At 42.4% G+C, this 24,055-nt stretch overlaps 1 protein-coding gene and 1 long non-coding RNA gene across 7 annotated transcripts in view; one reads left to right on the plus strand and one right to left on the minus strand.

Annotated features, from left to right (window-relative positions):
* The window catches only part of RBPJ (recombination signal binding protein for immunoglobulin kappa J region), an 87,794-nt gene extending 82,778 nt beyond the window's left edge, over positions 1–5,016 (plus strand). For all 6 annotated transcript variants that reach the window (XM_081207812.1, XM_081207809.1, XM_081207808.1 and 3 more), the window contains 3 exons: positions 1,154–1,309; positions 1,757–1,860; positions 3,846–5,016. In XM_081207812.1, the coding sequence (XP_081063938.1) occupies positions 1,154–1,309; positions 1,757–1,860; positions 3,846–4,161 (576 nt within the window). In that variant the 3' untranslated portion in view covers positions 4,162–5,016. The remainder of the gene's footprint in view (positions 1–1,153; positions 1,310–1,756; positions 1,861–3,845) is intronic.
* LOC308594685 overlaps positions 1–24,055 on the minus strand; it is a 201,794-nt gene that overhangs the window by 42,676 nt on the left and 135,063 nt on the right. The gene's annotated exons all lie outside the window — the stretch shown is intronic.

The raw sequence follows: 24,055 nt of genomic DNA on the forward strand, positions 1-24,055 counted from the left end.
CGCTAGTCTCAAAGCCGGGTTGGAGAGTAGCGGCAAGGCGGCAAGTGCCTTCCTGCTGCCCCCCATCCTCTGGGGCTGGCGATGGGGGAAGCGCTGCTTTCCCCCACCGCCAGCCTCAAAGAGCAGACTCTCCTGGCTTCAGCGGAAGCAACACGAAGCCTCCGGAGCGCAGGCTTCGGAGGCTTCGCGTTGCTATCGCTGAAGCCAAGGAGCCTGCATTCGCCCCATAAGACGCACACACATTTCCCCTTCATTTTTGGAGGGGAAAAGGTGCGTCTTATAGGGCGAAAAATATGGTGCTGCCCTGAAGAGGCTTCGTGCTGGGGGCGGGGAGAGGCAAAGGGCTGGGGAAAACTTTGCACTAAGAACCAAGGACCAAAGAGAAGGTGGATTTCTGTGGTGGGGTAACTGTGGCTCTCCAAATGTTGCTGGACGACAACAGCCACCACCCCTGACCACTGGGCCATACTGGTTGCAGTGGCTGGAGTCCAGTAATATCTAGATGGCCAGAGACTTGCTATCTGCAGCCTCTGTATATCTGGCCTAATAAGGTCCAGCTCCGAGGGCCTTCTGGCAGTTCCTTCCCTGTGAGAAGTGAGGTTACAGGCAGAAGGCCTTCTCAGTAGTGGCACCCGCCCTGTGGAATGCCCTCCCATCAAGGAAATAAACAACTATCTTCTGGACTTTTAGAAGACATCTGAAGGCAACTCTGTTTAGGGAAATTTTTTATGTTTGATTTTTTTATATATATATTCTGTTGGGAGCAGTCCAGAGTGGCTGGGGAAACCCAGCCAGATGGGCAGGGTATAAAGAATAAATTATTATTATTATTATTATTATTATTATTATTATTATTATTATTATTATTATTATTAACATGGTATTCATTATACTGAACTTAGGTTTCAGTATAGTGCAGTGCTAAGCAGCCTAATTTTAACATTTGGGAACTACAGTAGAGGCGGCTTCCCTGCTTGCAAATTCTGCAAGTGAGCACAACTAGTATGTGAATGATGCTTTTGCAATAGGTGTGGGGGGGAGCCCCTCTCCCCAGACAAAGGTGGCTTGATGTGTTACAGTTGATTCATTCTCTGTTTTTGTTTTAACATGAAGCATTCTTGGACACCTGATTACTTCTCTGTTTTTTTAAAAGGCCACTCCATGTCCAAAAGAACCAAATAAAGAGATGATTAATGACGGAGCTTCATGGACAATCATTAGCACAGATAAAGCAGAGTACACCTTTTATGAGGGAATGGGACCTGTCCACGCTCCAGTAACACCTGTGCCTGTTGTAGAAAGTCTCCAGGTGAGTTGACGTCCCTGCGATCATCGTGGGATTTAGTTCCCACCTGACATTAGCATGCTAAGTTCAAGAGTTGGCCTTCTGCGAGTGGTAGAACGGGAGTAGCTTCCAAATTATAACAGTAGTTGTGCTAGGGGCTGCACAGCAAGTGCAAGACACCCTTTGGCTTGGGTTGTAGTGCTACACTAAAAGCAGGGCTAGCAGAATAGAAAGGTGGTTAGCACAATTTGGCTGCCGCCACTGGTTATCGGCCGTAACCATTTTGCTTCTTGCTTCTTTATTGCGTTACTCTAACGAGTCTAATTGGTACTTCAGCTAACTTCCTCCTTGGTCTCAAAAACGTTGCATTTTATTGCACATAGCTGCATTTTGTGCATTTCTCGAGTGATTTGTGCACTTCTCACAAGTATCTGATAAGTTTATATCTCATTTCCCTACCCCACCCCCTAGTTGAATGGAGGAGGGGATGTAGCAATGTTGGAACTTACTGGACAGAACTTCACTCCAAATTTACGCGTCTGGTTTGGAGATGTGGAAGCGGAAACAATGTACAGGTGCGGTATCACACTTACGATATTTCTTTTCACACATCAAGTTCAGAATGTGTTTTTTGTTTTGTTTTTGTGGACTCTAAAGATAAGTCTGTCATCTGTTTAGGTACCGTAAGTGTGAGAGTTAATTAACCACTTAGCCTTGAATAATATATCAATTTTAAATTAACTTGCATATTACCAAAACTTCAATATAGGTGCCTGCTTTTGAAGTAAATTACAGTTTAGGAGGCCATCTTTGCAACATTCTTTTCCATTTCTCATTACAATAGCAAACAGAGAACCAAAAATGCTTTTATCTTTCATCATGCCACTTAAAATTTTGCCCAAAGCATCGTTTATCTGTTTGAAATACTTTTATACCGCCTTTTCTGGCAAAGTCCTTCCAAGGCTCTTAAAAAAGACAAGATAGCTTCATATTCATAGCAGGAATGGTGGTGTTCCCGATGATTTACAGATGATTTACATTGGTCCTCAGTGATCATCCTTTTCCATGTGTACTGGTAATCTGTGCTGCCATGCCAACACACCAAAGTTTTTCCAAAACTTAATTAATTAATTAAGTTAGTTGGGGGGAAGGTACTTCCCCCAAACATCAGTTAAACAAACGGATACTTTCTGGACTCATAGGGCTTTGTTAGTGGTGAATAACTTTTCTTTGGAGAAGCATCCGTCAACTGTGTTGGAAACAACTGCTGGAATTTTTATTTTAAGGTGGGGTTTTTTTGGAGGGGGGGGGTGACTCCAGTCCCCTGTTCCACAGTACAAGCAAAGCCAGAACAAATTAAGAAAAAAAAATTCTGCAATTTCTCTTACACAGAGTGAAATAGAAAAAGATCGGTTTTCTATGTATAATGTATGGTGATTGCAGAATCAAAATTTTCCTGTTGAGGAATTTTGATTGCCTGGGTTCAGAATTTTTTTTTTTTTTTTACTTCGTATGGAGTATCCACAACTTTGCATAGTTCTTTCTTGGCGATAAAAGTGTTTGTCAGCTAATGCGCTCTCTCTCGCCCTAACTCTCTTAATATTTATTTATAAATTTTTAAAGTGGCTGGGGAAACCCAGCCAGATGGGCGGGGTACAAATAATAAAATAACAATAATTATTACAAATTTAATACAAAATACACACTTCCCTATTAATATTCAGTTACCATTTGACTTGCCCTCCATGGTTTCCCCATAATTTCTGATGCCGTTGCGTATTTTGATTATTCTATGCACGATCCTTTCTGCTTATTCTCAGGTGCATAGTTCCTGCTGTTTTTCATTCAAATCCCACTTGCATTTTCACAAGTTTACAATCACTTTTTAAATACCGTATTTTTCGCTCTATAAGACACACTTTTTCCCCTTCAAAAATTAAGGGGAAATGTGTGTGCGTCTTACGGAGTGAATGCAGGCTCCTTGGCTTCAGTGATAGCAATATGAAGCCTCCGAAGCGCAGAGGGAGAGCTCCCCCCGCGCTCCGGAGGCTTCGCATTGCTTTCGCTGAAGCCTCCGGAGCACAGCGGGAACTCCCGCTGCGCTCCTGGGGCTTCAGGCAGCTATCCACAAGCCTTCGGAACGCAGCAAGAGTTCGCGCTGCGCTCCGAAGGCTTGCGGATAGCCGTCTGAAGCCTGGAGAGCGAGAGGGGTAGGTGCATAACAATCCCCCTTGCTCTCCAGGCTTCGCTTCGCTGGAGAGGCGCTGCACAGTTTTCCCTCTCTGCGCAGTGCCCCGTCAGCGAAGCGGGAGGAGAAATGGAAGGGGCTCCATTTCTCCTACCGCTTCGCTGAAGGGGCACTGAGCAGAGGGGGGATAATTTTTTTCCCCTGTTCTCCCCCTCCTATGGTCCGGTGCGTCCTATAGAGCGAAAAATACGGTAATCTACAAAAGGTTTCCAGTCCTCCTTAAAGGCTGCCTCTCCTTGATCCCTACTTTCCATAGCTGAATTTGCCAGTTCTGCATATTCCGACAGCTAATGTCTCTTCCCTCTTCCCCAGGTGTGCAGAGAGCATGCTGTGTGTCGTTCCTGACATATCCGCATTCCGGGAAGGCTGGAGGTGGGTCCGCCAGCCGGTCCAAGTCCCAGTCACATTGGTGCGCAATGATGGCATAATCTACTCTACCAGCCTTACATTTACCTACACGCCAGAGCCAGGACCCCGACCCCACTGTAGTGCCGCTGGAGCAATCCTCAGAGCCAACTCCAGTCTCCTGGCATCCAACGAAACAAGCACAAACAGCGAGGGAAGCTACACAAACGTCAGCACAAATCCAACCAACGTCACATCATCCACGGCAACAGTAGTTTCCTAACCACTGCTCTTTTATGTGGAACTTCTAAAAAAAAAAACTTAAGTGCTTCGAACAATGAAACTGAACAACCTTTGTGGTTTCCCGGTAGGGTGGAAAAACCTCTTCACTGCTCTTTGAACGTCTTTCACCTACAAGTGCTGATCTCAGTAGAAGCCACAACTTAAAAAATCGCGGGGAGGAAAGGCCCATTTCTATTCATACTCAAAATCTATTTTTAGTTGTCTCTTTTAAAAATGGGCTCGAAACTAAAATAAATAAATAAAAGTGGCTGGGATACAAGTTGAACTCAAAAACATGGACATAACATAGTTTTTATGGACCAAGGAAACGCTTTAGTATAAAAGGTACATTTTCACCATACCTTTTTGTATCACAACATATAGTATGCTTTTGTTACCAAATAGTTTATATATTATTTTTTTTCCTCTGAGCGTTTGCTCTGAAATATACTCAGGTTCCAAGCCTGACCATTCTTGTATAATCACCATACTCTTCCAGTTTTTAAAAAATATATATATTTTTGGTCTGTGGCTGGAACTTGCATTTTTTTAAACTGAAGTCTTGTGACTTTTTATGAACTGATTTTTTTTTTTATTTTCACCAAGTAGAACCTTGTAAAGGCCAGCATATTTTTTTTAAGATGATATGAAGTTTGTGCAAAAGCTTTAAAAAAATGCCTCTGCCTTGCCTGCAATACATGCAATGTATGTTAACTTTAGAGCTCCTCTTTCCGCCATTGTGGACAGCTCTTTCTCTGTGTTCCTTTGTTATGTATTTATAGTGTTGATTCATGAGGTTTTTTACATTACAAATGTGGCCTCGTGCAGTTTTTCTTAACTGCTCATGCTACTGGCATCTGTTGGTGTTTCGGAGGGTTCTTCCTTTCACGGTCAATACATGCATTCAGGTTGGCTTTTTTTATTTTTTGCTAATCTTGTACATAATTTGCTATTAAGTGTAAGTTAAATGTGTGCGTGATTCTTTTTTTTTTAAGTGAACTGTTCCCAATAACTTCATTTGGCAGCATGTTTGTCTGTCTCTTTGGCATATGGCAACATCCCCCCCCCCCCCCCGAAGCATTAGCCACAAACAGGATTGGTCGGTGCATCTCTTCCTTGCGAGTTGGGAGCCATCACAAACCAGCATGGCTATATCCTCAGACGTCAGGCCAACCTAATGAGCTGCTTCTTTTGTATGATATTACTTTCTTTGAGTGTGAAGTCATTGTACAGTTAAATGATAGTACTTAGAAATGGCTAATTTGCAAAAGCACTGATATGGACTACCCTTCTTCCTTCCTTTTCTCCGTTGCCAATAATCTACTGCAAGGTTCATATCTTTCCCCGATTGCACGTTAATGGAGGGCCACTTGACACTACTGCTTCTCTCCAAAGTCCTTTTCCAAAGCTCCCATAGGGACTTTTGTGACCAGGGCCAGGATCTTAAATACCTGTTCATGTGTTGAAAACAACAGGAGATGGAGTCCCACAGGGATCCTTGTCTTTGCTGAGATAGGCTAACGTGGCTACCACTCTGGAAAGTGTGCAGGCACAGTATTTCTGCACCCTCAATAGGGAGGCAGCGGGTATCCCTTTCTGTCTGCATCAAACATGCCACATCAGAGCAGGTCCTAACCTTTAGGAGCAGCATTTGAGAGGACCAAAAGTTGCTCAGGAAGGAGGGGACGAAAAGCCCCAGGCTTATATGGCCACAGGGTTTCCCCCTGCCATCATATGCCTGGGAATCCTTGTGATTGAGGTTTATTGGATGAAGATTTGTTGGGCTGAGGTGGCAAAGAAGACCCAATACATAGTAGACCCAGTCACAAGCCTTTCTGCCCACGGCTAGGATTTCCAAGCCCCACTAGTGCGATTTCTCTTTTGATTTGTTGCACGCACAGAAGTACCGTTACACTTCCTAGGATATAGTCCTGGCGTGCATTTCTCATCCTCCCTCAAACTACATTCTTCCATAAACACAAGGGAAGTGTTTGGCTACACAAGTAAGCAATGTTAGTGACTTCCACATAGTCCTCAAGTTTAATCAGCGCTGTTACTTATATTTTGAGTAGATTTTTTTCCACATCAAGGCTGTAGTTTCTAAACCATCCAGTTAAATCGGTGCCGCTGTCTTGAAATGCGCTGTGTTGTCTTTTCGTACTGTGTAACTTGCCCCCAACAACATTGTCGCAAGCCGTTGGTTCTTAATACTTAGCCAGTTACTGCCTCTCATCTCTCTCTCTCTCTTTTTAGTGACCAAGGGCAGGATTCACTGTGGCCTTATCTCTGGCTGTTTACTGGCATTTACTTGCAAGCCTGTATACGTTGTCTGTTCTTAATTTTCTCCCAGTTGTAACATAGTGCAAATTGCTTCATGGTGTGTGCTGAAGAGGTATTGACTTACGCAGCGCCGTTCGTTCACGGACTTTTCGCTAAATGTGTTTGGGATCAACACATGCTAGTGTTTGAGGTTTTCAGAAAAATCAAAACTAATAATTGCATACACAGTTGATAACTGTTACAAGCTTATCAGCTTTCACAGTACCCCCGAGTGTCGTCATTTTTGCATATAGCCGCATCTCATCCTTTTAAATCTCTTTGCCCTGCGTTGCCCAAATGGCATATATCCAATATTTGTATCTCTTAAGGAATTGAACTGAAGGAATTATATCTACATTTTGCCTTTCTCTCTACACTACAGGATAGTGAGAGAGTGTGGTTTTTTTGGGGGGGAGAGATAAATTCACTTTTAAGCAGTACCTTGTAACCTTAGGACACTTGGCTTTTGTAACCTTTTTTTTCTGGACTAGCTGTCCTGTTATCTTCAGGTAGGAAAATTGGTATATTGGAAATAGTCTTCCAGACTAAAATTAGAAATAATCTTTCATTGCTCTGAGTACGTTTTATTTTCTAAATCTCTTTAGCTGATGGATGGATCCGTATTTTTTCATAAATGGGTTTGGCTGTTCAACTTCCATAACGTAGTGAGCTAAATTTGCCTGCTAATGTGCAGTACTTGGGGGGGGGGGGGTGGAATGAAACTGCGGTCTACAAAATGCTTTCAGAATAAGGTCACTGGCCTAAACAGGGCTACCTCAGAATAACCAGTCAAAATGATCATTGCTGGCGTAAGAGTGTTATGCTAGTCTTTGAACCCTGTTAAGGGCCATGTTATACAATCAGAATATAATTTTTCTGAGACTGCACTACTATAGGTGGAAGGGACTGTTTTGGCTTTTAAATACCTTAAGTCCCTATAAAACCAGCTTATGGAGGGGAGAGGGTTCAGCCTTTTCCCATGCTCATACTAAATTTCTGCATTCAAGGAGTTCTCCACCCTCTGTGGCAGCATTCAGACATGCAGTCCTTCCCTCTTGTAGTGGAACATCGCAGAAATATGACTCGGTTTTCTAACCTGGTCCTTATTCTTGCATCTTTGGGGAGGATAAGTAACATTTTTGAGTTGATTCAGACCACTTTTTAAATTGCTTTAAATTGCTTTCCGAACAATGTGAGAGAGCAAGCAGTATGCTCTGTTTTGTATGGAAAAAGCAGCTGTTGTTGCTGCTGTTACATGTTAGGTCACCATTAAACCTTCCGGAACATATTTGCTACAGGTCAGTCTCGAGGGGTTGTACAAGTCGTCTGCAAATCTCTCAATACATCTCTTAAGTAGAATGTGTTAGATTGCACCTCCGACACTAGCGCAACCCGTTTCAGACCAAATAGCTTCCATTCTGAAACAAAACACTTAACTTATGAATCATGGCATTTATTTTTTCTTTAGAAAACCGGTTTATGTGAGTGTAGAGCGTCTGTACTCTTCCTGTGCCAGGTGTTTTAACTTGTTTTCAAACACTGTAAATGTGGGGTTGGGTGGCAGCTTGGCGTTAGAAGCAAAATTTGGGTTTCCCTAAACGCCTTTGGGACTGAGGTTTTTCTCTCTCTGTGGAAACTGCAGTACTGAATAGCTGTTCCAACATCGTGAATGTGTGCCCCCCCCCCCCAATATTCTGTTCTGTTTTGTGGAGCTTTATATGATACTCTTCTTATGTTGTATTGTGCTTTTGGAATTAGAGCATCACCACAAACAGCATCCTGGAAGGAGAGAGATTTGTTCACAGCTCATGTCTACTTGGAAATCTGTTTATACACGTGTGCATTTAGAAGTGAGTTGGGAGTGTCTTCTCGCTGTGAATGAAATTGGCATTTTGTGCACCCTTCCTCAGTCAAAGCCCCATAGATAACCCTCTCCCAGCTTCCTACTGACCTGCACTGCAGCCAAACACTCCATGTGTCAAATTCCTCCATCCTCTGGCTGAAGGCATTGGTGCATTCCCCGCAATGCCCTTCATGTTCTTTCAACGTTATGCGTAGAATGTCAGAACTTCTCTGGTGCTTGTTTGTGGCTCTCTGCTAAGGAGCCATTTCTTCTGGCAGCAATCTCTTGATGTTGGCTGCTGTTAAGAGTTTTTGTACGGCTGAGGACCAGATACATCAGTAGACAGAAAGAGCACAGTTTTCCCTAGACGGGGAATGCAGTCTTAAAGTAAACAGTTTGGGCTGCAAGCACGCATCAGTAGTAAAGCCCCTGTTGATAAGACTTCAGAGTAAGATTGCGTATGATTGAGGGAATGGGGAATTCCCGAGACGAAACATTGGTTGCAGGCCTCTTGTGGTGATGTTTATCTGTATGTGTGTATGTATGTGCCCATTCAGTCCTCAAAAGGGTTTTATTTTGCAAACCGTGCACCTGTAAAACTTGGTAGCAATAAGATAGAAGGCTGATCAAGTCTTTGCTATACCTTTTGTAGGAAAACGAATCTGCTCAGATTTTATAATTCATCAGTTAAAGCCTGCAAATAATCAGCAGTTTCCAGGAATAAATAAAAGTGAAATGTATGCCACATCAAGTGTGTTGTCACATGTACAGAGTGTGTAATTAGCTCGTTCAATATTTGATTTTAAAACGTTTCACTCAACTGTGTCAAGATTAAATTTAATGTTCTGTTACTCTTCCTGTGACTAATTAATCAAAACAAATGTATGACACTGAGATGATTGCAAACTTGTTAAAATTTGGGTGCACTTCTGCACACAAGGGATTGGTTGACAGTGAAGTCATCTGTGTAACCAGAAGAGCAGAACATACCCATGCAAGAAGTCAACTCTGTGAGGAACTGCACTCTGGACTCCACTCAAACTGGATATGGAATCTCTTTTCATACAGCTTGTAAAAAATTGCAGAAGTTAGACAAGACTGTTTTTTTATTCAAATACTGTAAATATGAACTAGTTCACTTTTTGATATTATTTATTAAATAAGGAAAAAACGAACTGTTTAATTTCATTTAAATTAATAGCTAATTAAGTTGGCTTTAGATAGTTGAAACATAGAAAACTTGGGTCTAATTCTGGTTTGGGTTTAGATGGTAACTTTTAAAAAAAACCAACTGCATTTGAAATTCTGGTTCGGATATAATGCAGAAAGGGAAATTAATCAACCCCTTGGAATGTAATTTATGAAATGAATACAGTGGTACCTCGAGTTACAAACGCTTCAGGTTACAAACTCCGCTAACCTGGAAGAGTTACCTGGAGTTGAGAACTTTGCCCCAGGATGAGAATGGAATCGTGCGCCGGCGGAACAGCGGCAGCAAGAGGCCCCATTAGCAAAAGCACGCCTCTAGTTAAGAACAGTTTCAGGTTAAGAACAGACCTCCAGAACGATTTAAGTTCATTAACTAGAGGTATCACTGTACAATGATTAACCTGAAGGAACTATTTTTTTCTGAACATGTGGCTGGGATACAAACAGCTGTGTCTGCATACTGTGGGGGATTTTAAAACCCCAGAAACCTGTTCTCAAAAGGTTGGCTTTTTTTTCTTTTTTTTAAGGGGGTCCATATTTGTAACTAAGGCAGCATGAAGATCTGGAATTAGAAAAGGAACTGTGGGACCTCTGGTGTTTTATACAGAATCACTTGGGTACATAATACAGTGGTGCCTCGCAAGACGAAAATAATCCATTCCGCGAGTCTCTTCGTCTAGCGGTTTTTTCGTCTTGCGAAGCAACCCTATTAGCGGATTAGCGCTATTAGCGGTTTAGCGGCTATTAAAGGCTTAGTGGCTATTAAAGGCTTAGCGGATTAGCGGCTAAAAGGCTATTAGCGGCTATTAAAGGCTTAGCGGATTAGCGGCTAAAAGGCTATTAGCGGCTTAGAAAAAGGGGGGGGGAGCAAAAAAAAAATCGGAACACTGGCAAGACGTTTTCGTCTTGCAAAGCAAGCCCATAGGGAAAATCGTCTTGCGAAGCAGCTCATAAACGGAAAACCCTTTCGTCTAGCGGGTTTTCCGTCTTGCGAGGCATTCGTCTTGCGGGGCACCACTGTACAGAAATCTGTCAGTCCTGACCTTTTTACATGCAATTAATACTGCATTCCACTTTGCTCCCTGTCAGTCAGACTTGATTGCTTGAAGATGGAATTGAGCCATCAGCACCTGACACACACACGTTTTTTTCTAGGCATGCTTGCATAGCAGGAGTAAAATGCACACTTTTAGCTCATAGAGTTTAAAGCAGGGGTCAGCAAACTTTTTCAGCAGGGGGCAAGTCTACTGTCCCTCAGGCCTTGTGGGGGGGGGGCGGACTATATTTTGAAAAGGAAAAAAAATGAATGAATTCCTGTGCCCCACAAATAACCCAGAGATGCATTTTAAATAAAAGCACACGTTCTACTCATGTAAAAACACCAGGCAGGTCCCACAAATAACCCAGAGATGCATTTTAAATAAAGGGACACATTCTACTCATGTAAAAACACCAGGCAGGTCCCAAAAATAACCCAGAGGTGCATTTTAAATAAAGGGACACAATCTACTCATGTAAAAACACACTGATTCCCAGACTGTCTGTGGGCCGGATTTAGAAGGTGATTGGGCCGGATCCGGCCCCCGGGCCTTAGTTTGCCTACCCATGTTTTAAAGGGTATTTATTTATTTATTTGGTGTTTCAAATTAGAATTTGACAATCACAAATCCAACATGAAAACAAGCTTCCATAGAATCTCCTGGCCTTGCCTCCTACCCTTTATGGGTCCTATTGTTAGTCATTTCCTCCTGCATCTTTTATACTAATCCAAATCTTTTACATCTCCATTATATCCAAAATTCACCATTAAACTGCAAGTGCTATTCCAATCCTAATAACAATTTGAACTGTTTACAATGGTTTTCAAGGTAAATTATAAAAATTCCCCCATTCCTTATTAAAATTTAATAAGAAGAATTAAAATTCTTCAAGTCATTTTTTCCATTTCGGCATAATCCATCAATTTAATCCATCAATACCACCCACACAGCTGTTGCCACACACAAAAATAGTCTTTTCTGCTCCATTGTGATTTTGGCACCTAAAATTCCTAAAAGAAAGGCTTCAGGTGGTGTTTTTTTTTTAGAAACAGTTATTTTCAGCATTTTTTAAATGTTTAAATAGAGTTTATAATTCAAATTCCATCTGCAAATGACAACTATCTTGCACCTTAGCTACTGCTGCTCAGAGGAACATTGGCCATTGCTAATACAGTGGTACCTCGGGTTAAGTACTTAATTCATTCCGGAGGTCTGGTCTTAACCTGAAACTGTTCTTAACCTGAAGCACCACTTTAGCTAATGGGGCCTCCTGCTGCTGCCGCACCGCCGGAGCACGATTTCTGTTTTCATCCTGAAGCAAAGTTCTTAACCCGAGGTAATATTTCTGGGTCAGCGGAGTATGTAACCTGAACCATATGTAACCTGAAGCATATGTAACCTGAGGTACCACTGTACTTTGGTCTTTCTTGCTAAAACCATCAATGATCAGGCAGTGGGGTTTCTCTTCTGGTTTAAACATTTCAAAGCATGTGGGTATTCCATGTGTTCAAAGCCACATTTGTAATAGTCTTGCCAACAAAGTACATAGGCACCAGCAGCCTGTGATTGTACTCATGAATTCTTGATACACTACAGTTACACTTAAGTTTTCTTGGCTATATACGGTACATGTTTTAAACAGCATCTTAAGGCACTATGTTCATATTTCTAAGGAGGGTCAGAGAAGTCAGTGAATGTGATGTTAGAATAACACACATTTATAGAGTACTTTAAAGTGATCAAAGCAGTTTGTACGTATTTTTCACCTAGTAATGCAGGGACCGGGTGACGCTGTGGGTTAAACCACAGAGCCTAGGACTTGCCAATCAGAAGGTCGGCAGTTCGAATCCCCGCGACGGGGTGAGCTCCCGTTGCTGGGTCCCTGCTCCTGCCAACCTAGCAGTTCAAAAGCACGCCAAAGTGCAAGTAGATAAATAGGTACCGCTCCGGTGGGAAGGTAAACGGTGTTTCTGTGTGCTGCTCTGGTTCGCCAGAAGCGGCTTAGTCATTCTGCCCACATGACCCGGAAGCTGTACGCCGGCTCCCTCGGCCAATAAAGCAAGATGAGCGCCGCAACCCCAGAGTCGGCCACGACTGGACCTAATGGTCAGGGGTCCCTTTACTAATCCTATTAATAACCTTTAAATATAGGCAGGTATTATTTCAAGAGTGGCTTCTTTTATCCTGTTTCCCACTTATGTGGCTGGAGCAAACTGGGAGAATTCCTAGCCCGAAATGCTCCCTTTTCTACACCAGCTCTAATATGGTAAGCCATTTTCATGCTAAAAAATAATGCACCTAACATTTTATGGAACGTGGAGGCAGGGAGGCGTATTTATCCTGTTCGGCTGCATAAATCATCCTGGCTTTTATCCTTTTAAAATTCTGTGAAACTGAAGTGTAGCCTTTCTCAAATATTAGCTATCTTAACATACTATTTCCCCGTTGCGCTTAACAAAAATCGAGGTTTTGTGCAAAGTGCACGAAAGTACTCTGGGGTCATTGTTACTGCTTTTATTTTCATTTCATAATTTATTCCCTTCCCTGCTATGCGGGAGAAACTCGATTTTGGTCGTGAATGGCAGGCTTCCATTATTGTTAATGAATAAAATGGTGGTAATGGGCTTATTGCGAGGTAACCACACGATATTACTGGCTTTATTAGCTGAGAAGAGCTAGATGATTACATGCCTTGTGTTGCAAGCAATGGCTTTGCAGTTGCTTTTAACACCCTTTCCTCTCCATCCACCCAGCCACCCCTGTCAAAGAGTATGTCACCAGATACGTGCCCATTTAAAAGTACAGTGGTACCTCGCAAGAGGAATGCTTCGCAAGACGCAAGACGCGCAAGACGAAAGAGTTTTCCGTTTTTTGAGTCGTTCCGCAAGACGAATTTCCCTATGGGCTTGCTTCGCAAGACGAAACGTCTTGCGAGTTTGTTTCCTTTTTCTTAAAGCCGTTAATAGCCGCTAAGCCGCTAATAGCCGCTAAGCCGCTAATAGCCGTGCTTCGCAAGATGAAAAAACCGCAAGACGAAGAGACTCGTGGAACGGATTAATTTCGTCTTGCGAGGCACCACTGTAAATCCTAAGCCTTCACTGCATTATTTTTGTCCATACCTCCAAGAATTTCATAGCTATGCATGTGGTTCTCCCAAATCACTTTATACTCACAACATTTCTGTGTAGTAGGTGAGACTGAGACAGTGACTGACCCATATAGTCTATATACAGTGGTACCTCGGGTTACATACGCTTCAGGTTACATACGCTTCAGGTTACACACTCCGCTCACCTAGAAATAGTGCTTCAGGTTAAGAACTTTGCTTCAGTATAAGAACAGAAATCGGGCTCCGGCGGTGCAGCGGCAGCAGGAGGCCCCATTAGCTAAAGTGGTGCTTCAGGTTAAGAACAGTTTCAGGTTAAGAATGGACCTCCGGAAAGAATTAAGTACTTAACCTGAGGTACCACTGTACAATGTAAGCTAGACACAGGTGGCGCTGTGGTCTAAACCACTGATTCTCTTGGGCTTGCCGATCGGAAGATTGGCGGTTCGAATCCTCACAACAGAGTGAGTTCCCGTTGCTCTGTCCCAACTCCCGCCAACCTAGCAGTTTGAAAGCATGCCAGTGCAAGTAGATAAATAGGTACCACTGTGGTGGGAAGGTAAACTGCATTTCCGTGCGCCCTGGTTTCCATCACAGTGTTCCGTTGCGCCAGAAGCGGTTTAGTCATGCTGCCAACATGACCTGGAAAGCTGTCTGTGGACAAACGCCAGCTCCCTTGGCCTGAAAGCGAGTTGAGTGCTGCAAACCCATAGTCGCCTTTGACTTAACTGTCCGGGGGTCCTTTACCTTTTTTTAAACTAGACCACATCTGTCTGAAAAAGCAAAATAAGAAAAGTGACGTTGGTGAACACAATACTAAAGTGCCGTGGGGCAGAGGAGCTACTCATTTTGGAGGCGAAAAGTGGTCTCTTAAATCTGCCTAGCTTAGTACAGTGGTACCTCGGGTTACAGACGCTTGAGGTTACAGACGCTTGAGGTTACAGACTCCGCTAACCCAGAAATAGTACCTCGGGTTAAGAACTTTGCTTCAGGATGAGAACAGAAATCACGGTGTGGCGGCGCAGCAGCAGCGGGAGGCCCCATTAGCTAAAGTGGTGCTTCAGGTAAAGAACAGTTTCTGGTTAAGAACGGGCCTCCGGAACGAATTAAGTTCTTAACCAGAGGTACCACTGTATTGTCTCCTCTGCCTGTAGCAGATCTTCTAGCTTTTTGGCAAGGATATTTTCCATCCCAAACTGGTGCTGTACACGCACGCTGCCTGCTTCTCCCCCAGACCTACGAAAGGGCAACCTTTATCTTGGTTTTGGTGGTGGTCCCTTGAATATGCTTCCCCTGTTTTATTTCTGCAACTACCCTGTCTGCTTCGTGGTTGCAAGTTCGTGTTTTAAACCGGGTGCTTCCACACAAGGGGTTTAGTCTGGAATCGCCGCTCTTTTTTTAAATAAATAAACAAATTATTAAGTTTTCCACAATCATAACAAATATCTCCTAACAAACTAACAAACAAAAACAGAAACAAAAGACAACAAAGTACATCAAGGAAGAAAACAATACACAAATAAACAATAAAAACAAACTTAGTTCTTTAAGGATCCAACCTTATAAACATATTATTGACTTCCCCTAGTCCCTTCCTTCTGAGTTTCCTTGTATCTGGATGTAACAGCTTTCCAATATCATTATTAAGCAAAAATACTTCCAATTGTCCTCTAATTTATTCACTTTTCTTACTGTTGTAAATCCCATTTATTAAATTAAATCCTAATTTGATCCTAAGCCAATTTGGTACTTTCAAGTAATTTCTAATTATTTATATTACAATATTTATTCAAATAGTCCTTAAATTTCTTCCAATATTCTTGGTATTCCTCTTCTTTCTGGTCACGGATTCTTCCAGTCAGGTCAGCTAGTTCGGAGAAGTCCATCATCTTCACCTGCCAATCTTCCACTGTTGGTATTTCTTGTGTTTTCCCATTCTTGGCTATTAAAATTCGAGCAGCCGTTGTGGCATACAAAAATAATCTAACATCTTTCTTAGGCATTTCCAATCCTGTTAATTCAAGAAGAAAGGCCTCTGGTTTCTTGATAAATGTATATTTCAACATTTTTTTCAATTCATTGGAATCGCCGCTGTTCGTCATCGTCCTCTGGTCTTTGTGCTACATTCCTTTTGAGAGTTCACAGAATCAGAGTTGTTTTGGAAGAAAACGGAACGGTGACACAACCTGCTGCCAGCGTTGATGACAGTTTCAGGTGCTTTTTTAAAAGTAACTTTTTATTGGATTTTATAAACAAGGATCGTAGGAATAATAAACGTTACAGTGGTGCCTCGCAAGACGAAATTAATTCATTCCGCAAGTTTTGTCGTCTAGCGATTTTTTTCGTCTTGCGAAGCACGGTGTCGGAAAAGTTTTGGAAAAGCTTCAAAAATCACCAAAGTCTTCAAAAACCTCAAAAAAGGCTACCACACTGCGTGCTATGAGTTGCTCCTCGAAGTCAAGTCGCAACTGTATTAACGGTTTTAAGAAAAAGGAAACAAACTTGCATAACGTTTCCGTCTTGCGAAGCAAGCCCATAGGGAAAATCGTCTTGCGAAGCAACTAAAAAAACCAAAAACTCTTTCGTTTTGCGAGTTTTCTGTCGTGCGAGGCATTTGTCTTGCGAGGTACCACTGTATAAATAAATAAAAACCAAGTCTTCTAAAGTCATTTGTACATAACAAAAAATAGTATACTAAATTTGCAATAATATCTACAACATCTGATTCATTATTAGTGGTCGGTGTACAAGTCCTTGGTTTAAATAAATCAAGTGGAGTGGATTAAATAAAAACAGTAAGTGGAAACAGGATAGAACTGCTCAGCTCTGTTTTGTTTTAGGTGCTTTTTGTTTCATGGCTCACAATTGCATTGCACCTCTTTGCGTGGAAAGAATGGGGAAACACACAAGTGGCCAGACCCATCCATGTACAGTGGTGCCTCGCAAGACGAAAAGAATCCGTTCTGTGATTCTCTTCGTCTAGCGGTTTTTTCGTCTTGCGAAGCAAGCCCATTGAAGGATTCGAGGATTAGTGCTATTAGCGGCTTTTAGCAGCTTATCTGCTGATCGGATCAGCTGATAAGCGGCTTAGCGGCTTAGAAAAAGGGGGGGAAGGGGAAAAAACCAGCAGGAACTCGCAAGACATTGTCGTCTTGCGAAGCAAGCCCATAGGAAATTCGTTTTGCGAAGCACCTCCAAAATGGAAAACTCTTTTGTCTAGCGAGTTTTCCGTCTTGCGAGGCATTCGTCTTGCGGGGCACCACTGTACTGAGACCCACACCTGCACATTTGGGGGTAGAAAGTTGGTTGCAATCCTGTGTTCAGCTTACAGTCAAACTGCAGTGATGGGATAGCACCAAAAGCCAGCTGTAACAACAACAACAATAGCATTTATTATTTATACCCCGCCAGTGGCGTAGCGTGGGTTGTCAGCACCCGGGGCAAGGCAAGTAATTTGCGCCCCCTAACCCGTGGATTTGCGCCCCCTAACCCGTGGATTTGCGCCCCCTAACCCTAACCCCCAGATGTTGCGCCCGGTGCGGCCGGCCCCCCCTGCACCCCCCACGCTACGCCACTGTACCCCGCCCATCTGGCTGGGTTTCCCCACACACTCTGGGTGGCCCCCAACATAATAATAATAATAATAATAATAATAATAATAATAATAATAATAATAATATCAAACATTAAAAACTTCCCTAAGCAGGGCTGCCTTCAGATGTCTTCTAAAAATCAGGTAGTTGTTTATTTCCTTGACATCTGGTGGGAGGGCGTTCCACAGGGCGGGCGCCACTACCGAGAAGGCCCTCTGCCTGGTTCCCTGTAACCTCACTTCTTCCAGTGAGGGAACCACCAGAAGGCCCTCAGCACTGGACCTCAGTGTCCGGGCTGAACGATGGGGGTGGAGACGCTCCTTCAGGTATACTGGACCGAGGCCGTTTAGGGCTTTAAAGGTCAGCACCAACACTTTGAATTGTGCTCAGAAACGTACTGGGAGCCACTGTAGGTCTTTCAAGACCGGTGTTATATGGTCTTGGCGGCCGTTCCCAGTCACCAGTCTGGCTGCTGCATTCTGGATTAATTGTAGTTTCCAAGTCACCTTCAAAGGTAGCCCCACGTAGAGCGCATTGCAGTAGTCCAAGTGGGAGATAACCAGAGCATGCACCACTCTCGCGAGACAGTCTGTGGGCAGGTAGGGTCTCAGCCTGCATACCAGATGGAGCTGGTAGATAGCTGCCCTGGACACAGAATTGACCTGCGCCTCCATGGACAGCTGTGAGTCCAAAATATTCCCAGGCTGCGCACCTGGTCCTTCAGGGGCACAGTTACCCCATTCCGGACCAGGGAGTCCTCCACACCTGCCTGCCCCCTGTCCCTCCAAAACATAGAAGCATGCACTCTTAGTTGGTGAAATGGGTGCTTCTACTGCTCTATCCCATGGACACTACTTTCAAGATGGTTTCATCGTTGGAAGAGCAATGATGTTCTTAGTTGTTGTTCTCAGACTCTGGAATGAACTCAACAAGGAGACCTATCCATTCCTTGTCAGTTTCTGGAAAAGACCATCTTCATTGTGTGAAAACTTCAAGTGCCTGTTTAGCTGTCCAAATAAGTCCAAATGTGGGGCGGTCTTGTAGTAAGCTACAGTGGTGCCCCGCAAGACGAATGCCTCGCAAGACGAAAAACCCGCTAGACGAAAGGGTTTTGCGTTTTTTGAGCTGCTTCGCAAGACGAATTTCCCTATGGGCTCGCTTCGCAAGACGAAAAACGAAAACGTCTTGCAAGTTTGTTTCCTTTTTCTTAACACCATTAATACAGTTGCGACTTGACTTCGAGGAGCAACTCATAGAATGTGGTGTGGTAGCCTTTTTTGAGGTTTTTGAAGACTTTGGTGATTTTTGAAGCTTTTCCAAAACTTTTTTTGCAGCCATTTGGTAAGTTAAACTTTTTTGGGGGGGGTTGGATTTTGGGTTGGGGTGTTTGGAATTCAAGGACTTGGTTTGGGGAGGGGTTTGGAAGAATCTGGAAGCTTGTGTGTTTTTTTTTCTTCATTTTTATGATTTTCTGTGACCATTGGGCCACTCTGCTGTTTTTTTAAAAAAATCTGGATTTGAATTTCTGTGTGGTGGGTGGCTGGGGGAACAGTTGAGTAGGGGTTTGCAAGAATCTGGGAGCTTGTGTGTGTTTTTTCTGCATTTTTATGATTTTCTGTGACCATTGGGCCACTCTGCTGTTTTTTTTAAAAAAATCTGGATTTGAATTTCTGTGTGGCGGGCGGCTGGGGGAACAGTTGAGGAGGGGGTTCTTCAGCAAGAAGCAAAGAGTGGAAGAGGAACCTTCTTCGAGTTGTCCCCCAGAGTCTTAGAAAATGTACTGTACACTTTGTTGATTTTTAAATGTTTTTCTGTCATGTTTACAGGGACGCGGACTTAGAAAAAATATTGGGGGGGCCCGGGAAAGCTCATGAATAATAAATAAGCTCATGAATATGCAAATAAAGTGGCTCCGGCCCTAAATAGGGCAAGCCACGCCCCCCCAGCCAGCCGATTGGCTGGCTGGGAGGTGTGGCCAGTCAGGATTCCCCTGTTCTCGCGGGATTTCCGGCAGTGCCTCCGATTAGGGCGCGCGGCTGGCTGGCTGGTGAAGGAGCAGGTGAGGAGGAGGCAGAGGACGGCGGCGGCGCTCTGCTGGAAGGGCGCCCGCCCGAGATTATTGGGGGGGCTGAGCCCCCCCAAAAAAATTTTTGAGGGGGCTCGAGCCCCCTCAAGCCCCATGGAGTCGGCGCCTATGCATGTTTAGAAACTTAATTTATTGTTCCTTCAATTTTTGAAATGCTCTTTACAGTATGTGTGACTTTAAAGAGCACTTAATAAACTTGTACCAAATTTGGCTTTGTTTGGACTTTTTTTGACCATAGGAACGCATTAATTGAATTTCAGTGCATTCCTATGGGATTTCATGCTTCGCAAGACGAAAAATTTGCTAGACGAAAAAACTCACGGAACGAATTAATTTCGTCTTGCGAGGCACCACTGTAAAAGCTTACTGGGAAATGATATATAATGAAATGAAAAGTATATTTAAAATAACCTTTGTAGAAAAAGAAAACCCAGAAGCGTTTCTTTTGGAAATTACAGGACAGAACTACCTAAACTGTATGGAAACTTATTCATGTATGCGACTACAGAGGCAAGAATGTTACTCGCCCCAAAATGGAAAGAAGCAGAAGTCCCAGCAAAGGAAGAATGGATACAAAAACTTACAGAATATCCAGAGATAGTGTAACTTACCGGAAGAATAAGAGATCCAGATAACAATTTTTTTAAAAAATAAAAGAATGCAAATGGTTTATTGAATATTTACAGGTAAATTAATTATAAACAAATAAGAACACTGGCAGGATTATTGTAATAACCTGCAGTTTTATAAGAGTATATATTTAAAGAAGATGAATAAATGAGCAAATTAAATTAATTTGGACATGTAGAAGATATTAAAAACAAATTTAAGGAATCACAGAAAGAGGGAGAAGGAAATCAAGTTTTGGGTTATCCAAATGATTGTAAAATTAGTGAAATGTTTAAAATTAGTAAAATGTATAAACTTGAAAAGTATAAATCAATAAATGGAAGGAAGGAATGAATAAATGAATAAATAAATGCATATAAGTCACAGTGGAGCACCCTGCCTGCCATCTTTCATACAGCAGCTGGTGTGAATAATTTGAAATATTAATAATATATATGAAAATCGTGTGTGTGTTTTAATATAGTTTGTCATATAATCAAAATAGTACCATTTTTTCTTTTAAGTTGGTACCGGACTGGTGCTGCTGTTGTTGCTGTCAGAGCTTTTTTTCAGCCGGAACTTCCCGGAACCTCAGGTGGGCGCCATTGCCATTCTGACTGAACAAGAGAGGTATTCATGGTGAGTCCTGGCACCTCTTTTTCTGCAAAAACAGCACTGGTTGTTGTTGTTATATATTTCTTTATACCCTGGATTATTTTTTTCCCTGACAGGGAATCACAGTTGGAAGGTATGTTAGAATTAAGTAAATAGTTATATTCCTAACCGGTGACTTGAGAAAGAACAGGATGGAGATGATAATTAGTGTGAATGATGGGATGATAGCTCCTCTGAGGAAAACATGCTCTAGAAATGTAATAAATAATAATGTATGAGTTTAAGCCTAATAATAATAATAATAAATTTTATTTATACCCCGCCCTCCCCAGCCAAGACCTGGCTCAGGGCGGCTAACACCAAATATAAAAACAATTATAGAGAATGCAGGGTAAGGGAGATGTGAGGAAGTCCAGTTAGTTATATAAAAAATGTTATGACCAGTGGTGTTTTTCTTTTCTCTTCTTTTATATTGTTTGTTGGTGCAATTGTATTTGTTTTTCTGTTTGTTATTTCTTTGGTGAAGGGTTTCGTGTGTTTGATATGTGATTTTCTATTTTATTTTTGAAAACTTAATAAAATATTTATATATATAAAAAAAAATTGATTGAAATACAGCTTTAAAACAGCTTAATGGGGGGTGATCCAGGGTAAAGTTGGAAACATCCGGAAACTTTGATCTGTTTGCAAGGCATGGTAAAGCGCTTGGAGAGAAAGAGTAGAAATGGGTTTCACCACGTGACTTGAAAACAAATGTTACCACAGAGAAGATGAAGAAAGGCATCGTCTCAACCGACCTGCTACCTCCTTCAAAGTATTCGCCGCTATCAAAGATAAAAGGTGCACACAGGTGTGGAGGATCTCACAGCTACTGGAGGGGCTTTGAAAAAGTACCGAAATGCATATGCTGTTGTGCCAGATGCCAAGGTCGAAAAAAAGCAAACAGGGCAGATTTCTGGCTCGAAATCAGATGCTGAAAGGAAACCGACAGAAGCCTTTGGCCAAAGAAGCTGTGGAAATGCCACATTTTATCCATGGTGTGTATTAATACCGCTTTTCCTTTATGGAAAGAGCTTAGACAAAACTAATGCAAGCATGCAGAGTATGGGTTCTGGTGGTGATTATTATTATTATTATTATTATTATTATTATTATTATTATTACTGTGATACCTCGGGTCACATACGATTCAGGTTACAGATGCTTGAGGTTACAGACTCCGTTAACCCAGAAATATTACCTCAGGTTAAGAACTTTGCTTCAGGATGAGAACAGAAATCGTGCGGCGGTGGCGCAGCGGCAGTGGGAGGCCCCATTAGCTAAAGTGGTGCTTCAGGTTAAGAACAGTTTCAGGTTAGGAACAGACCTCCAGAACGAATTAAGTTCTTAACCTGAGGTACCTCTGTATTATTAATTGAATTTATATACTGCCCTACACCTGAAGGTCTCTGGGCGGTTCACAGAACAAAATCAAAATATAAAACTACAATATATACAGTGGAACCTTGGTTCTCGAACGCCTTGGTACTCGAATATTTCGGCTCCCAAATGCTGAAAAAGTAAGTGTTCCAGTTTTTGAATTGTGCTTTTCAGAAGCTGAACATCCGATACGGTTGTTGACTATTGTTTCCAGGGCACCTGCGCCAATTGGAAGCCACGCCTTGGTTTTTGAACGTTTCGGAAGTCAAATGGATTACGTTTGAGAACCAAGGTACCACTGTATGATCGAAATAAAAACAAAAACCCAATAACACCCCTCCCTCCCAAAAGAACCACATTTTAAAAGGGCATAGGATGTCAATCAAATCAACCAAAAGTCTGGTTAAAAGGAACACTGGGGGGTCGCATAACTAGTTAGCATGCCAGAGTCTCGTTTGTTATCGGAATTAACCAGACAAGTTGCTCCACCAGCTTAGAACGGCCACCCACAGAATCAAGAAAGCTCTGTCAATCTGTCAATCCTTTCTGTGCCCCGGCTGGGTGAGCTTTCCAGTGTTATTCCAAGAGCAGAGTTAATTTGCCACTACCATTAGGCTAAAACTGTATTGGTTAGGAAAAATGGTGAGATTGCAACGCAGTCCTGACAGCTGCATGCATGTGAAATGATTATCGATAGGATCTGGAGGGTGTTAGTACCAGGTGAAATGAAACTCTGTAGTAAATGTCAATAAAACTGCTAGGCACCTTGTTCACTTATCTTGTTGAACTTGCAGGGTATATCAGTGTTATAAAGTTATCACCTATATATATATCAGTTCAGCTATTGCAACTTCCCCCAACTTTATCCTGGGAACTGGTAGCTCAGTGAATGTTCCGGGGCTTCTTTTAAAACTCTAGCTGCTCCCACGAAACAGGTGGGGTGTATTTGAGGAAAGTGACCCCCTGTTCAGGGGCACATTCAGTTACACAGTTAAGGAGTTGTTTATTTCAGGTAAACCTGATATACGGAACCCACATCCTTTAAAATATAGCAAGGTGGTGTCTTTGAATTGTGCTTTCTGCCCCCAATGTGTTTTGGAAGCAGAAGGAAATTGTTGACGAAGTAAATGAACTCTGGAGACAAAAGATCGAGAAAAAGAGCTCATCCCAGCAGGAATTTGCTTTACCAACAAGTCAGCCTCATTCAACGCTTATCTTTGCTAGACCAGGAAAAAGCCCCTCTTCTGTTCTGTTTTTCTGCTGGAAGCCCAGTGTGCAGCAGCAAACAATCAAATGTGAAACATAACAAGCGTCATCTCAGAGGCGTTTTTGTCCGATTTCCAAACCTTTTGCGGTATTGCACAAGCTAAGAATGGAATTAGCAAATCATTGTCTTGGGAATACAAGCTCTTGCATGGATTCCATCCTGCTGCTAAGGCATGCCTGATGCCCGCACCATTTTTCATTCCGCTTTTAAAAGAACAATCCTGAGCTGCAATTTTTCTTGGTTAGAATCAGCAAATGAGTTTCTTTTATTTGGGATGTAGGATTATCTGTCTCCTGGAGCAGACAGTTTTCTTTTCTTTTTTATGAAAAATTTATTGGTTTTTTACCATTTCCTTTTAAATCCATACAAAAAATAGAATCAAAGCATAAAGAATTCTCCAAATTCTCAGACTTCCTTCCCTCCCTCCATTGACAGTCCTTTTTCACTGCGTATCATAACGTTCTCTGTTTGTCCATAAAACTCTAATTATCGACATAGTTCATTTCACATTGCGAGTGTTATTGTATTCCTGCCAATGTGTTTATCTGCTTACAGTCTTCTCCCAAGTAAGTTACAAATTTTCTCCATGCTTTTTGAAGATGTCCTCATCCGGGTTCCTGATTTTCCCAGTCAATTTGGCCATCTCAGCCTAGTCGATCAATTTTATTGTCCACTCTTCTCTTGTAGGAATCTTGTCTTCCTTCCATCTCTGGCTGCCGTTGTCATGCACATGAAAAGTATTTTCTGTTCCCTTGGTATCTCTGCACCTATAAAGGTAAAGGTAAAGGG

This window comes from Podarcis bocagei, assembly GCF_964188305.1.
Source record: "Podarcis bocagei genome assembly, chromosome: 9".
NCBI lineage: Eukaryota > Metazoa > Chordata > Lepidosauria > Squamata > Lacertidae > Podarcis > Podarcis bocagei.